Raw genomic sequence first — 15998 nt, forward strand, 5'->3', positions numbered from 1 at the left:
AGCCTGCCCACCCCTGCAATATTGTCATAGCCAGGGAAAATTTGTAGTTCTAAGGTAGAAAGGCTTATTGGAAAGGTGAAGTGTTGCCATTTAAGACAATGGATGGCAACTGAGCTTTTCATATATCCCGGTTGTGACTGAAAAGCTGGGAAGGCAAGTTCACATCCCAGGGGACAAGTTTTTCTTACTCCAGAGTAGTATATGGGAAGCAACATGTATTTGGGAAAAGCTGTGGTATCCACTAGATACCACTCTGAGGTACTTACCTGGAGTCTATACCTTAAAAAGCCTTTATCAGCAGCCAGCTTCACAGCACTGGCTGAACCAACTCCTTATAGAAGCATGACAAAACCAGACTGGCCTTGCTTTTAGAATGTTACATGTGCTTAACAGTTAAAAATGTATTAGTAAACATACTCTTCCCATGTAAGGAATGCCCCCCTGCCATTCTTACTGGGAAAGAAGAAATCTTGGTGGTTGCCTTACCTTGATTTTCAGAGAGTCGGTGTCGTAAGGACTTGGTGTGAAGTCGGTGTGAACTTTGGCTCGACCGCAGAAGGGCCCACTGTAAGGGACTTCATCATCAAACCGGAGGCTGTCCCTATTGCTAGTTCCATCTGAGCAGCTGGTCACTCCACCTTGAAGAGAATGAATTTTATTTATCTCCTGCAGCACATGCCCAGACATGCAATTCTGCACAGCAGCCGAGAGGAGAGTGTTCAAAAGCACAGAATTAGAGAAAGAGTGTAGTCTGTGTGGGCTTGACACATTCCAGGAAAAATACATTCAATAAAATCGTACTACAAAAGATGGAAGAAAACAGGTACGAGATCTTTTGTTAACATATTCCCTACAATAGTCTTTTTCTGGTGATGATACTAACAGACTACACATTTTACTTACAGACTTTTTGAAATATCACCTCTGCAGATTAATAAAATGTACTCTAAAAGTGCAATTTAGGGAATTAATTCTGCTGAACTTCTCCTGTTTATTCAGAGAAATGAAAACAAGTACTGTAGAAGTTATTTTATTTCCTTACAGAGCTAGCTGAAACATCAAAGGAACCTGCATTGCAGAGGGAAATTTTAATCTTATCAACATTTCTGCCTGTCATTTTATCCAAGTTGAGCAATAAAATATCAGCAGAGTAATTCAAGCAAATTTGAGCAAGCTCTGCAATATCCGATCCAAGTATGTTTTTAGATAAGAGCAGCAGAGTGTTGGAAGTAAACTCCTATATACAATTTTCACAAATCACATCACAGAAAATGATCATAAAAATGGTTTTGTTTGAGGTGATTGCTTAAGTGCACAGCTCCATCTCAGGGCCAGATTAACTACTAAGTGCAAACAATCTGGATTGCAGCTCAAGTCCCCACTTAGGGCTGATATGATGCCTGCAGTGATGGCCTAGCAATGTCACCATGGACAGCTGTGGCCTGCTGCCCAGCAAATGTCCACAGCAGAGCCATGGATAGAGAAGTGGAGGCAAATTCCATTTCTCATCGAAGATCCATCTGCCCTCTGACTGAGATAACCCTGTTGGGTGAGGGTTTTCAGTGGGTTTGTGGGGAAGCAGGCTCTGTCTCTGCATCATAACTTGAAGCTGCTAGGTCAGGCCCCCACCACCCACCATCTCAGGGAGACCTCTCACTCTGTCTGCCTCACATCTGCAGGGCAAAGGATGAACTCACAGCCACTGCTCCCAGAGAGGGTGTTTGTGCGGCTGCTCCTGGTGACTGGGAGCCAGCACCATAGCAGTGATAACTCCCCAGAATTTATGGCATATATACCAGCAACATACCCTGTAATCCATGTTATTTTATTTATTTTTTTTTACTTCAGTTAATATTTCCATTCTTAAAAACACTCAGCTTATTTCTGGAGATTGGCAATCTACCCTACCTGCCACCCATTTAATCAAATCATGTTTTTGTCTGCCAAACTGAAGAACTCTCTACCATTACATTTTTAATCACCAGCTCTGATAACTCAGACTTAAACAATAATAGTATTGATCCAGTGGCTGAATAAGAAGTATGGATATCTTGTACTTACTAGATGAGCTCTGGCCACTGTTCAGACTATAGAGACTTTCCATAGAGTCGCTGGCTTTTAGGGAGACCTTCTCAGTGTGTATTCCACCACCAGGATCACTGTCATCTTTTCCTTCTTCATTCTTTAATGCAAAAATCATAAGTTCACCATCAAGAGATATATTTTAGAGAAATATTTGGCTTTTTCTTTTAAATCATCGTTGGAGATTAACTCATCATTATACTTTATTAAGTAAGAACTTTTATACTTTAAGGACATTATACTTTATTAAGTATAATGATACGTAAGTATAAGAAACACTTTATGAGTAAAAGCATTTTAGAAGTTGATGCATCCTTGGTACTAAGGATGCCCAGCACCACCTCTAGCTCTTTATGACCTTGGAGAAATCACCTACCTCCCCTTTTCCTCTCTCACTTCATTCCACTCTCACTCACACAGCTAAACTGACTCTGTCTCAGAAGACTCCGATATACCACAGCAGAGACAAAGGCTGTTTGTGAATGGGAAATTCACAGGTAACCAGATAAGGTGTTTTTTCTGATTGTCTCAGAGGAGGAAATACAAAGTTTAAGTCTGAAAGCACACGGTGAAGTGCTAGCTGATGTTGTGTGTTGAACTTCTGAAAATCAGAGGCTTTTGACAGCAGGCTGGCACCTCAGCCAGGGTGTTTCAGAGACAGCTTGCACACAGAGAGCTTCCAGAGTAAGCCATTGGTGTGTTCTAGCACCATGCTCACCACGTTGCCCAACCTACACATTTACTTCAAAATCCAGTGCATTTCAGAATTAACAGATGCATGTTTCTCTCACAAAATCTGATAGTGTAAGAGAATGAACCCCTTGAGTTTATAACATTAATTCACACCTCAGGAATCACAGCCTATTCAAAACAATAAGATCCATATTTTTAGTTGCAGGTAACTTAAGGGATGATGTAACAGTGAAATGAAATAATAATGAGATTTCAGAGGAAGAATTTCTCCGTAGACTTCATCACACTGTCAGTATGTGCGATATCCTCATACAACTGAAACATTCTGCAGTACTTGAGATGTTACGTTAATATTTTGGGAAATATTATTTACTCATCAGTTGGCTGATGAAATCAAGCAAAGATGGCAGTGCATGTATGAAATAGAGACCCATTCAGGTACATCTAAGGCATAGCATTGAAATGAAAGACTATGTTGGTTTTCAACAAGGGCAGTGTTTGTTACACCAGTCAGCAGTGTAAGCCATAGATTAATCAGTGGGCTGGTATTGATTGTCATCATCTCCTGCAGGAATGAAGATCATGCTACATGTGTGTCCAACCAGACAATTTATTGACTTTCTGTCGTGTGAACCGATGTTTTAGATGTACAGAAGGTAAATGCTGGAATTTTGATTTTTCTTATAATAAAAAAAAAAAATAAATAAATTGCAACCTCTTAAATTTTAGCCAAAAATGGAAAGCAATGGAATAGGAGTCCTTGTCTTTGACCTCCAAAAACTGCTCAAATATATCCTGTGAAACACTATTTTCCACTTGTGAAGTTTCTATTTACTTTTCCAGTTTATTTGATATTGACGTGTGTGAAATAGGATGCAGACTAGCTAGATTTTTTAGGATGATTAAGAATGACAAGTCCTTTTCCCTTCTGTTTTTCTAACATTTGGAACTCACTGACACAACATATTGAGAAAATAGGGTTTGCAGTGTGTGAAATATTTTTTTATGTTTAATAAAGATAAGTTCACTAAGATTAGATAAGGTAAAAGCCGATAAGGCATATGAGTTGTCATGCTCTAGGATGCTAGCTGACCTCCACAAAATGGACTTTGGAAGTAATTCTTGTATTGAAACATAAATTCTTCTAATGAAGCATTTTGTACAGGTTGAGGATCAGATTAACAGTGGGGTTCATCCATTACTCCCTTGTGTCCATATCAGGAGATTTTTTTTGTGATGCTTATACAAGTGCTCCTTGATGAAAAAGCAGAATTAAATGATGTAAAACTCCTATGTTTATGTCCTCCTAACTCTATCTTGGTCCCTTACTGTGTGAAGTTGTAATTTTATATAGAATCATAGAATCATAGAATGGTTTGGGTTGGAAAGGACCTTAAGATCATCTAGTTCCAACCCCCCTGCCATGGGCAGGGACACCTCACACTAGACCAGGATGCCCAAGGCTCTGTCCAACCTGGCCTTGAACACTGCCAGCAATGGAGCATTTACCACTTCTGTGAGCAACCTGTTCCAATGCCTCAGCACCCTCACAGTAAAGAACTTCTTCCTTATATCTAACCTGAACTTCCCCTGTTGAGGTTTTAAACCCGTTGCCCCTTGTCCTATTGCTACCGTCCCTGATGAAGGGTCTCTCCCCAGCATCCTTTTAGGTCCCCTTCAGATACTGGGAGGCTGCTATGAGGTCTCTATGTACCTTCTCTGCTGAACCAGCTTTATCAGCGCATATGTGTTTACATTAACATTCACATGAAACAAAGAGTACACACCAAAAGCTGCTTTAATTCAGGATGTGTTACTATGTCCTTATGGATTGTCATAACTAATGACAATTGAAATGTGAATAGGAAGAAATGCACATAACATTTTTACTTCACACGTGTTAGCATCAAACACAAGATTCTTAAGCTGTATTTACCATCTCCTCAGAGAGTGCCTTGGTGTACTTTTTACCCATCTTTTTCTTCATGGTAAGGGAAATGGCTCTCATCTTCTTACCCAAACTTCCTCCATTATTTGCTGCTTTAGCTTGTACTCCTTCTCCAACGTCACTTATAGTCTCCAGCTCAGATATCTGATTTGAAACAAAAAAGTAAGCGACAACTCATCATGAAAATGAAATTCAGTCTAGTAGAATAGGAATTACAGGGAAATATTGACAAAAGTTAGTCATAGCCATTTTCCTGGGGAATCAATGTGCCTAAACAGGTTTGCAGCACACCACTGCCTGTGTGAATGACAGAAAGAAAAAATATTTGATGCTAGAAGATGTTGTTTCCCATTGGTTATTTTCCTTAATCCAAATAACAGTTGAAAGGATTTTTGCCGGGGTCTTGAAAACAGAAATGGCACATCTGTGGGTTGCATACACATGCCAGTTACCTTGGGCATCACCAACCTGAAGTGTACTTTTGTCTCTTTAAAAAGTTGTTTGTAATCTTCACATCAAAGTACCAAAGTTTAGGTGTGATTCTCTTGTTCATGTCAGCAAGGACTCAATCACCCAGACAGATCCAGGTGCACAAGCAAAGTTCTCACCAGCATAAAATTCACACAGTATTTTCCCTGTGGTTTCACATAGCTGTCATGGAAAAGAGAACTGAAGGAAGTGAAACTTTGTTTTATACAGACCTCAGCTGAATCATCTGTCTTTGATATCGAGTGATGCCTGAAACGGTCAAAGCTGCCAAAGCTGCTTGTGCGCTGTGAAAAAAAAGAAGACAAACCTTGACTCACGGATGGTGTTTTGATCTGTTATCAAGACTTAAATACAACTGCCAAGTCACCTGTTTGTGTTAAAAATTCCTCCCAGGTCAGTGGACCATGGATGGCTACATCCAGCTAGAAACAGACTAGGAGGTGACTATAGGTGGAAAAAAAAATGACTGTACAGCCAGAATCAATGAAAAGAATAAGAAAAACAATACTGCTTCTAAAACTAATTAGGTACATTATGAGTTCTTCTACATCAGTTTCACATTACTTACATACAGGTATCTATGAGTTACTTCTAGGTAAGACAGCCATTCATAAACATAGAAAAAAAAAGGTGTTTCCATAAATATTATACAAGCTATAGAGTTGGTAATGGTGGTTTAAACTGTGGCAATTTATACAGTTTACTTTCACAGCTGGGGAGAGTGTTTATGGTTCTTTACCAACAGGAATCAGCAGGGACTGCCAAGGATTATGAATACATTTATCCAAAGTGCATACATTGTGAAGCAAGTAAGTAACAGAATATTCAGGCCGGCCTCATGTTTTCCTTCCCAGTCCTCCAATTCAAAAACCTGATTTTTAAACATAAATAGATACAATTTTTCCCTGTGCCACAGCTTTGCTTAACATAAGAAAGGCTGTACCACCTGGGCTGTGCATTAAGAGACTGTGAATGGATTGCTTTTAACTCATTTTTTCCCTTTCTGCACACAGAGAAGTGATATGGGAAGGAGGGAAGTGGCACAGCAGATTTTTGTGAGAAGGATCAGCCAGAAATACCTGCCAGACATGTCCAGGCAGAGTTGTCTGACACTGTGCTGGCCAGGGTGGAAAACTGCATAACATTGGCATTGATGGCAAGTCATAAGTCCCTGGAAGCGTGGTCTTAATAACAGCCAGAATTCGAACATTTATCCACTCTACAGTGTCTTTAAGAGCTTGTTTCTATATCTTCACCAATACTCAAAGCTAAATCCAGAGCAACACCTTTTTTTAAAAAGTTTTTCACTCTTCACTACTAAGTGAAATTCTATTAATGCAGTTTCAGAGTTCTTGAGCAGAGTTTACTATTATATAGCATGCAATAACATCACAGTAGATTTCTGAGTATTCAAAATCCCCTCTGGAGAAAACAACCCCACTGAACTAAATAGAAAAGCACAAAATAAATACATCCTGAATGAGCTAATAAGTGATTTCAGACTACTCGACAACAGGTTTTCCTGTATTTATTAATCTATTTGCCTTGCCCACATGATTTCAGCCAAATCAGTTCCTTGCTCTATTGCTTTCTTCCTGCCCCCCCGCAGCCATATGAGCCATCTTTTCATCTCTCCTCCTCCAGGTTCCTAAAATACCCGTTGTGCCCCCTTCCCCTGACATCTCCAGCTACCTCCTTTCACTCTTCATCTGGGAACACCATAAGCCTCAAACAGCCCTGAAAGCTCCTGGCTCTGCTCTACCATTATAGCTGTCCAATCTTCTCCACCAGGCAAGAATTTCCATTAGGTAGCCTCAGATGCAGCTGAGGTACATCATCCTTTCAGGCAATAAAAGAGGAAGAGAAAAGGACTGGTTTAATAGCCAGTCCCATTGCCTGCCTTAGCATTGCAGACACACTTAATGTTGGCATGAGCCTGCCTCCAGAGAAGCTAAAGCTCTCAGTGATGGTAAGACAAGCAGAACTGCTCAAATATCAAGCACTGTGGGGAACACAGCCCTTGCTGCACCCATCCTCCTGTTCCCTACCGAAGTGGCAGGGTCAGTAATGCTACTGGAGTGTCATCCTCTGAACAGCTGGAAAACCAATGATGAGCTTGAGCCAAGACCTAAGTAATGATTTCAGCTGCTGGCAAGTTTCTGAGTGCTGGTGCAGCCCTGTGCCTGTTCTGCCCACAGCTACCAAGCTGCTGATGCTGCTTGGTCTCCTTAAGCTCTTCTTTCCTGGCAGCAGTTAGCTGTCTGTGGGGCTCATCAGTAAGTGTCAGGCCCCTGATGCTGCACGGGGTGACGAGGTGACATTCAGGCTTCACAACCATGATCTTAAGGAAGTTCATCAAAATGATGCCAGCTATGCGGAGCACACACACGCCTCTCCTGTGTATTTGCACCCAGGAAAGACGCCCTGTTATTCTGTCTCTGTTTATAAATCATAGGGTTTCTACGCATATTAGTGCCTTTATCCTTTACACACAGTCACTTTTAAACAAAAAACAGTTTGCAGAGGAAAAAAAAAATGACAAAGAAAAGCTATGGGAAACCATGTGAAAATACTTTGCCTTAAAATCTCCATTTGAGAAAAAGAAAATGATCAGCCTCTGGAACGACTGAAAATAAAAGCTCCTCGCTGTTTCATTTCCCTGTTTTCTCACACTTATTTATTAACCAGCACCACCACCCCCCCCTCCAAAAAAGAAAAAAAATCTTAGTCTGGACAAAGCAGTGGGAGATGCCTGAGAACAGCTACATGGAATAGGAAAGATGGAATTTTGGGTCCATGTTCTAAGCACTGCAGTTGAAGAGAAAAAGAATTTTTATTTTTTATTTTTTTTTAAACTGTATTTTTGGGCATAACCAACCTGAAAAATATTTCTAGACAAAGGTTATTTGAAGAAGCTGGCCCAGATTTGTGAATATTTTTGGACAAGTAAAATGACATTTACTATACACTGAGGGGAAGGGGGAGGGAAGGAAGAAAAGAAAAAAATCACACAGCTCTTCTCTTAATTGATTGTAATCTCCCAGAAAATCTCTGTTGGCTAAACATTGTGGTTTGTTTGTTTGTTTTTACCTTGTGAAACTGAAAAGGACAGCTTGGATTGTGAACTTTATTTTATCTAAAATTCCCATAAAGAACTTTGCTATTAAGTAGATGAACAATATCCTGTGACAAGGGGTTAGCTCAATAGTATGATATAAAAACACAGCCCCAAGGATTATGGTTCTATTAGACAGGATTAACACCTTTCACTGGCTTGTCAACTCAGCCAAATGTGCCCTGCAGCATGGAGCGGGAGGGACAGAAAGAGTGAGGCTGGGATTCACAGCAATATTAGGAAAGTATAAAACAGTCTCACACAGTGATCTCTAAACATACACTGACCTTTCTGTTGCATTCAATCACTTCAAGATGTCTATTAGGAATAGCTGTATATTAAACTGCAGATGTGCTGCAAATACTTTAAAAGGAACAAGAGGAAAAACATTGTTTATTGTTGGTCTTACCTATAAACAGTTTGAGTACAGGGAAATCAGTTATTCTTTTTCGACCCTTGAAACAACCTTATATCCTACATGTGCAGAAGCCTTGGGCTATTTTGTAGTTACTTCACTGTTGCTTCATCCCTATTAAATATTAATAAGGGTTACAGGATGATTTCCACTATTCTAGATAATGGTCTTGTTGCACTAGAGAGCACTAAATAGGGCTGCTTCAGCAATTCTCTATACTAACTTTTTCCATTAAGTAATCAATAGCTACCACCTTTTAAAAATGTATTCAACCCCATTATACTGATAACAAAAAGCAGATTTAGGAGCTTTGGGCTGCACAGCGAACAGGACTATTACTTTCTGTAGTGTCAGTCACTGCATTAGTGTCAGGGAACACCTACTTTGTGAAGATATGGACAGGCCTTATTTCCAGGTGAAGGGAAGCTTTTAAAGTAAATGCAAAGCTACTAAGAGAAAATATGCTATTGACTTTTGATACCGGGATTCAATGTCCTATAAAGTTAAGTGATTTTTCTGGCTGGATTCATGCAAGAGCTACCAATGGATACGTTAAGCAAATACAAATTTGCTCAGTAAAATATAATGGAAGAATGGGCAGGGGAGAAACACTTCTATGTTCCCACACAAGGACTGATCAGATAATTACTACAAATCAATGCATTAACTTTGATCCCTTCCCCTTTGGTATACCAAATTAGCATAATAGAAAATATCATACATATTTTTCCAGCATTGTTTATATCCTTCTTCCATTTTTTTCTGTATCTTCAATTCTCCAAAATCCCTGAACTTTAAATTATCATTTTCAAGTGGTAAGCACTATATAATTGCTGTTGATTTTAATTTGGACAGTCTGTAGTTGGTGACCTGGTTTGTCTGTAAATAGACTAACATTTTCCCCAGAAAATGGTATGGCATACAAGTAGAAAAACAACAAGAAGAGGTTCTTCAATCCTTGTCTTTCTGTTACAAAACTTCTTTCTTTGTAGGGCATATCATAGAAGAAGTCAGTTAGTTCCTACGATAAATTAGTCAGAGCTTCTCCATGTCTCAAGACAATGTTTGAGCCAAAGCTGACAGCAGTTAGCTTGCTAAACAATCATTATGGGTGATATTAATCTCATATTTTCCTGCTCAGAGATTTGGTTCCCTGCTGTGAGAAATTCCGGCTCATTATGTTTTGCTTCAAGTCCTATTCAAAACAGCTTTTAAGTCCAGCATGATGAAATGGCTTTGTACTGACACTCTTGCACAAGTTAATCTCTTCAAATTCCTCCATGCATTCTCATTTTTAGCTTCCATTCATCCTTTGACTACCCAGACCATGTAAGCTTTATAGAGGCAAATGTGGTCACTGGGAGTAGCAAAAAGGGAGCTCAGCATGTTGCCCAATTTCCTTGCCTGCCACAGACACTTATTCTTCCCTCTCTCCTTGGAAGAAGCCACAGCAGCTCCCAGGAGGACACTCTGTGCTTGCTGCTTTGATCAATGGAGATAAGTGGAGCTCAAGGTCTGATTAATTTCTCTGATGCTTCTACTCCCTTCAGACAGAGGAGACTACTCTGAGAATGAAGTAAAGAGCTACCAAAGTAGGGATGAATATTGTGAGTCTGGTAGCTTATCTTGCATGAATAATCAAAGAAACTGTCTCCTACTTTCCCAGAAGGCAAGATAGCAATTTTTAGTTTTGGGATGAACCATGAAAAAACATAAACAACAAAGCCCCCCTCACTTTTGTATAAAGAATGAGAATTTGCATACTAGATTTAGTAACTCTCCAAAGATTAATAAAAAAGCCAGAAAAACCAGAAGACATCATGACCTCTGTACCTCAGGGATTTTTTTCCTATTTACACATTAGTTATACATATAGGACTTCTGACCACTAACCAAGATATTAATATAATTTTACAGCCCACACGAAACATGGCCTAAAAACCTTGCACATCGCCAGTCAAAAGCAATAAAAAAGATACAGCTTGTTCTTGCGAACTCAAATAGGGCAATCTACTGAAATGGCATTTTTAACTGGCTTAAAAATTACTCTATAAAAGACTGGTTGCTATCGTGGTCGGCTATTCAGTAACTACATGGAGGTGGGGAGAGAAGGGAGCAAAGTGGTCTTTGAACATAACTTCCACCATGAAGCCTCAGAGCAAGTACGCTAATTTTAATGACGGAAAATGACTGGAAAAGAAAAGCTGTGCATAATAACAAGTTAATCATACTTAACACTCGTCCAGGCCAACAAACTTCACTCTCCAAAGTAAACACTAAGCAACTGTTATATCAGCACCTCTACCTGGTACCAGGCTTGGTCTCTCAAGCCTGAAGCAATGCTGACATGAAGCACGTAGTTCCCGATAACCCAGCTTGCACGTCAGAGTTTCCACTAGAAACTCACTTCTTGGCTGCTTTCAAAGGGCACCTCGCACAGGGTACACACCGATGCAGCTGACAAGAAGCGGGAAGCTACCGTTCATGAAGTTAAATGAGGGTGAGGTGGTTTGCAAGGTCTGTAAGTCTTCCTCAGGAAGGGGCAAGCCACATAGGAAGTCTGAGCAAAAAGGCAATTTCATCTGGCAAAAAACGTGCTGTGTTGATTAACAAGTTTGTGAGGAACTAAATAAAGAAGCAATTTAAGAAGCGTAGATGTTAACGCTAAGAAAGCTTTTTAAAATGGAGTGGTGCAAAATGTGCAAGGGGGGAGGAAGCTGATTCCTTTTTCTTTAAATGCACATTGACCCTGAATTTTGAGCACCATCGTTCCTGCCCAGTTGCTGCAGAGCACTTTCAGTTCCTAGTGAGAAAAGTCACTCCAAGTGCTCCTCTGGCAGTCTGTCCTATACTGGGAGTGTGCATGCAGGTATCTGCAATAATTATGTAATTAAGACTTTATTATTTATATGACATTTAATTAAAAGTGACTTTCAGTGGCACACAAAACCATGAGCAGAAAATGACTTTAAAAGAAGGTTAAGGATGTGTGACAAACTCAGAGGAGCTACGAACATGACAGTTAAGGACTTGGCATGATGGGCACTTCTACCTCCCTGGTATTTTTTTTACCCTTCACTTACACATGGGCAGAAACATCGAGGAGCAAGCCTGAAAACCCACCCTCTACAGAACTGTAACTGCAGCAAAGGGGAGTGCTGACTGAATAAAGACTGGCTAAACACTATGTAAGCATTGAAGGCTTTGATCTTTAATCTCTTAAATACCAACATCTTTCCTCTCCTGAAACTTTCTCGTCTCCAAACGATGCATTCACAGATGAATTCTCATATTTTAAAAAAGAATCACCTTGTTTCAGTTTAAGTAATTTCCTTATACAGCACAATTTTAGTAATGCTCTGTGCTGTCAAGGTTGCAGGGCTCAGAAGGATTTCTTGAGAAATTACTCACACGTGTGTTTGCAGGCTTTAAGTGAAAACAAAAATATATTTATGTCCAAAGTTGAGCTGAGAATCAAGTAGCCCCTAACGGGCTCAGTTTTTAAAGGGAACCCATGTCTGCCTAGCACATACGGAATGGAGCAGCTAGTGTACTGCCCCAGCAGAGGTGGGAATGTGATTACCATGAATGCTTCTATGCAAGAGCAGAACTGGTGATAAGGAGCCTACTGCCTCATCTTGCTATACATAGACTGCTCGCAGAATAGCAGGGGACACACAGCATGCCTGAGGGCTTTCCTGTTCCTTTTGGCAAGCCTGAGAAATGGCCACAGCTGCCTACTGCAGCACACTTGCCTGCTTATTGCAGCAGGGGGTAGGCAGAAAATAGTCCTCCCTGGTGTGACAGTGGCTTTGCTCAGAGCCTCTGAGACTCAACCATTGTACCACAGCCATACAAGATCATTTACAGTGGTTATTTCAGTGGCAGCAAAAGCATCCTTGCCTATCTATGCTTCTTTCATGTGTGACATGGGAGATGGTCCTGCTCCCAAGGAGTCACCGAGAATGAAAGGCAGCTTCTGTATTCCTTGCTAGGGAGAGGTACATTTTCAGTGGAAGGTGTTCCTTCAAACGACCTTCCAGAGGCAAACAAGATTGAAAAATAACCTTGAAGCAACGGTTAAATCTGACCGTCTCAAAGGCCCATTTGGTTTTTCTGAAGAGTAAGCAAACTTTAGTAAACCCTTGTACAAGTTTTACTGCCGTCCTGCAGTCTTATCCTTGACAACAGGTAATGACCAACAATAAGCTAATTCTAAGAAACTTGGGGGAGGGGGAGAGAAAGAGAGTGAGTTTTTATTACTTTTAAATGAGTGTTTGATACATCATGTTGGTTCCCCTGATTAATGTTCACAGCAAACTCAGCCACTGGAGTTGTAATGTTTCTGCAAGCTTCCCTACAGCAAAGCTTAGCCATTAATTCAGTGGCATATGTCAGCTCAGCAGAGCAAGGTCACTCTTCTCTTTCAAGGGGAACCTTTTTAGAAATAATAAAACTGACAGAAAGTTCTTTTTTGCATGCTTTATGTCACCTGAGGTTGAGTGCTGCAGTTAATATCACACAGCTTATAAACATTCCTATCTTCAGCAGTCTCCAACCCACCGGGCTCTTGGAACCTCAACTTTTTTTTTTAAGTAATATAGTGACATCTTTATGTGGGGCAGATATACAGTGTGTAATCCTAAATGAGTAAAACATGAGTAAAATAATGAACAAATCTTTTCTTAGGCTTTTTAGAGGAGAAATTTTGGAAGGCACTAAGAGACTGCTGAGACTGCAGTATGCATTTAGGTTGTTAGTGCTTAGAGAAAAAGATGTAGGATTAGGGACTTTGTCTCTATGGATGCTTGAACCTTTAGCTAAAAGGAAGAACAGTTTAAAATGCTGTTGATCCACCTTGTTTCCATTTCACTGTTAACTGTTCCTGCAGGCTGAAAATCTGTATAGGCTTGCAGCGTAAAGAGAACACAAAGATAATTGATCTATTTATGGAATAATTTTGAACTTGTAAGTAAATAAAGATGTGCTAGTCATCTGTTATGATAACTAATTGTGACTGGAACTTATTTATTGGGATACAAATATTACAGAGCATGGTAAACAAACTAACTAGCTGAAGAATAAGATCCAAACAATAGGCCAATTTTTCCCCCCTCATTATCTCCCCTCAGACATCCTGACTACACTTGATTAATGAATCCATAGTGAGATTAGCTGAAATTGCCTTAATGGAGAGGCACTACAGCAGAGAAGCAAAATTCAGTGCAGTATCTGTCATCAGTCACTGTGAATTTTCGTGTTTCATCAAATATATATGTCAATTTTTTAACATTATTTTCTATTAAAAAAAAAAAAAAGACTATACTCATTACAGTGTTTTAACTTTTGAGTCCTTAAAAATGATGAGCAGTGTCACCATTTTTTCCCCTTCATGTACCCTCCCTTGTCAGAAGGCTGAGTTGCAGTGTTGTCTTACTGCCATCCATGGGCCAAAATTATCCTTATTGTCCATTTGAAGAAAGCACACTGGCACTTCATTGCAGCCTCACAGGTTTAAAAAACTGGACATGCTTGCACAACATGTGCCTGGAAATCTAAAATGTGCTCCTTGGAAATCTGGACTTACAAAATAAATTCAGTAAGCTTTTTGTTTCGGACCAGTACGGAAGCTGAAAGAATGTTCCCAGCTCAGGGTTTCCTTGTCATTTAGCACTGTGTATGATGCTTCCTAGCGCAGAAATGATGATGTGTTAGATTCTGCTTTTTCTTTGTAGCAGGAGTTCTATAACTGCAATCGTAGGAAAAACGTATCTACTTGTCTGAAGACAAAATAGCGTCCTGATTTTGTTGTTGTCACTTTTATACCAGAAATGAATTAATATAATCAACAGCTCACTGGGAGTACTGGGCACAGCAAATGGTACTAGTCTGATATGGGCATATCAATTCCCCTCTTTCCGTTTGATTAGCTCTGTGGCATGGGGTCATTGTGATCACAGCTCAGTGGAAAGCTACAGTTTCATCTCATGAAAAACAAATGTACTAGATCCTTGAGCTGCGTTTTCATTCTGACATATGGCAAAATTGAGACTGAGCTTTTCATCCCTTTCCAGCTCCCATAACCTCCACAAAAATCATGTGTAGTTGAAGCACAGAGGCACAGACAGCAGTGAGGGCTTTGAGGGGTTCTTTGAACCCCAAATTCAGGTCCATACTCCAAATCGTACTCAGATCTGACCTGTCACTACAAAGGGGATTGTGCCAGCTTCAAGGTTTTAAACTTTCGTGAATGTGGAGGAACACGGTGCCACTTCCCGTTCCTTCAGATAGTAACTAAAATCTCAAACACATAGTTTTCAAACATTTTACCACAATTACCAAGAGACAATTAATCAAGCAAATATAAGCTCTGTTATAGAGACAGGAATAAAATAATGGTAACATCCCAATAGACGATATCAGAAGAGCTTTGTACTTGTGACTAGAGCTGAATGCCTGCTCTACCGTCATCAGTCATTTCGTACACCTCTACACAGGCTCTGAGCTGCTCATCCATCAGTGAATCACGTCCCCTTTCCAGCTCTGTGAAGTGGTTTTTGGACTTAACATCTGATCTTAAAAAAGGAGACTGATGGGCAGAACGGTAAGAGAAAAACAGGCAAGTGAAAGCAACTCATGAGTGGTAAAGCTCAGCATCTGCTTTGCACAGGTGAAGGCAGCAGAGAGTCAAGCTGCATGAGCTCATTCAGCTGTCTTGGCTACTTTGTCATCTCATCTTCACACATCTGCTTTTGGCTGTGCTGTTGCTAAGTGAAGCTGATTTCTTTATCTCAGAGCTGCAGGCTGTCAGTGACAAAGCTCCATCTCTATCTCAAACATAATGGTAGAGGGAAGGCATGAAACTGCACTATATCTTTTCTGTGTTTTCTGGCTGAATAGCACTTCTCCACTGCTTCTCTTCTTCCTGAAAAAGCCATGAGAAACACTGCAGAAAAACCTAATGCCAAGTACTCAAGTATTCCAGTAACCTTATGTCGCACTTGCCTTTCAATGCACCTTGAAGAACAGCAAACCTACCACACTTTCTGAATAAGGTCACCATAATGAAGTAGAGGAACTTCCTATAGTTCTTAAGGAAGTAATCATTCAGCATCCAATGGAAATCAAGTACAGGAGTGTGATTTTTAAGAAGGGAAAAATGGATGACCCGGGGAATTACAGACCAGTCAGTCTCACCTCTGTGCCTGGCAAAATCTTGGAGCAGATTCTCCTGGAAGGCATGCTAAGGCACATGA

At 40.2% G+C, this 15998-nt stretch overlaps 1 protein-coding gene across 1 annotated transcript in view; it reads right to left on the reverse strand.

The window, feature by feature from the left end:
- Positions 1–15998, reverse strand: part of SAMSN1 (SAM domain, SH3 domain and nuclear localization signals 1) — a 38031-nt gene that overhangs the window by 13407 nt on the left and 8626 nt on the right. The window contains exons 2-5 of the mRNA XM_080613239.1: positions 5425–5496; positions 4712–4867; positions 2062–2182; positions 487–638 (exon numbers count right to left, since the gene is read on the reverse strand). Coding sequence (XP_080469365.1) covers positions 487–638; positions 2062–2182; positions 4712–4867; positions 5425–5496 — 501 coding nt within the window. The remainder of the gene's footprint in view (positions 1–486; positions 639–2061; positions 2183–4711; positions 4868–5424; positions 5497–15998) is intronic.

The sequence above is a fragment of the Psittacula echo genome (assembly GCF_963264785.1).
Source record: "Psittacula echo genome assembly, chromosome: 3".
NCBI lineage: Eukaryota > Metazoa > Chordata > Aves > Psittaciformes > Psittacidae > Psittacula > Psittacula echo.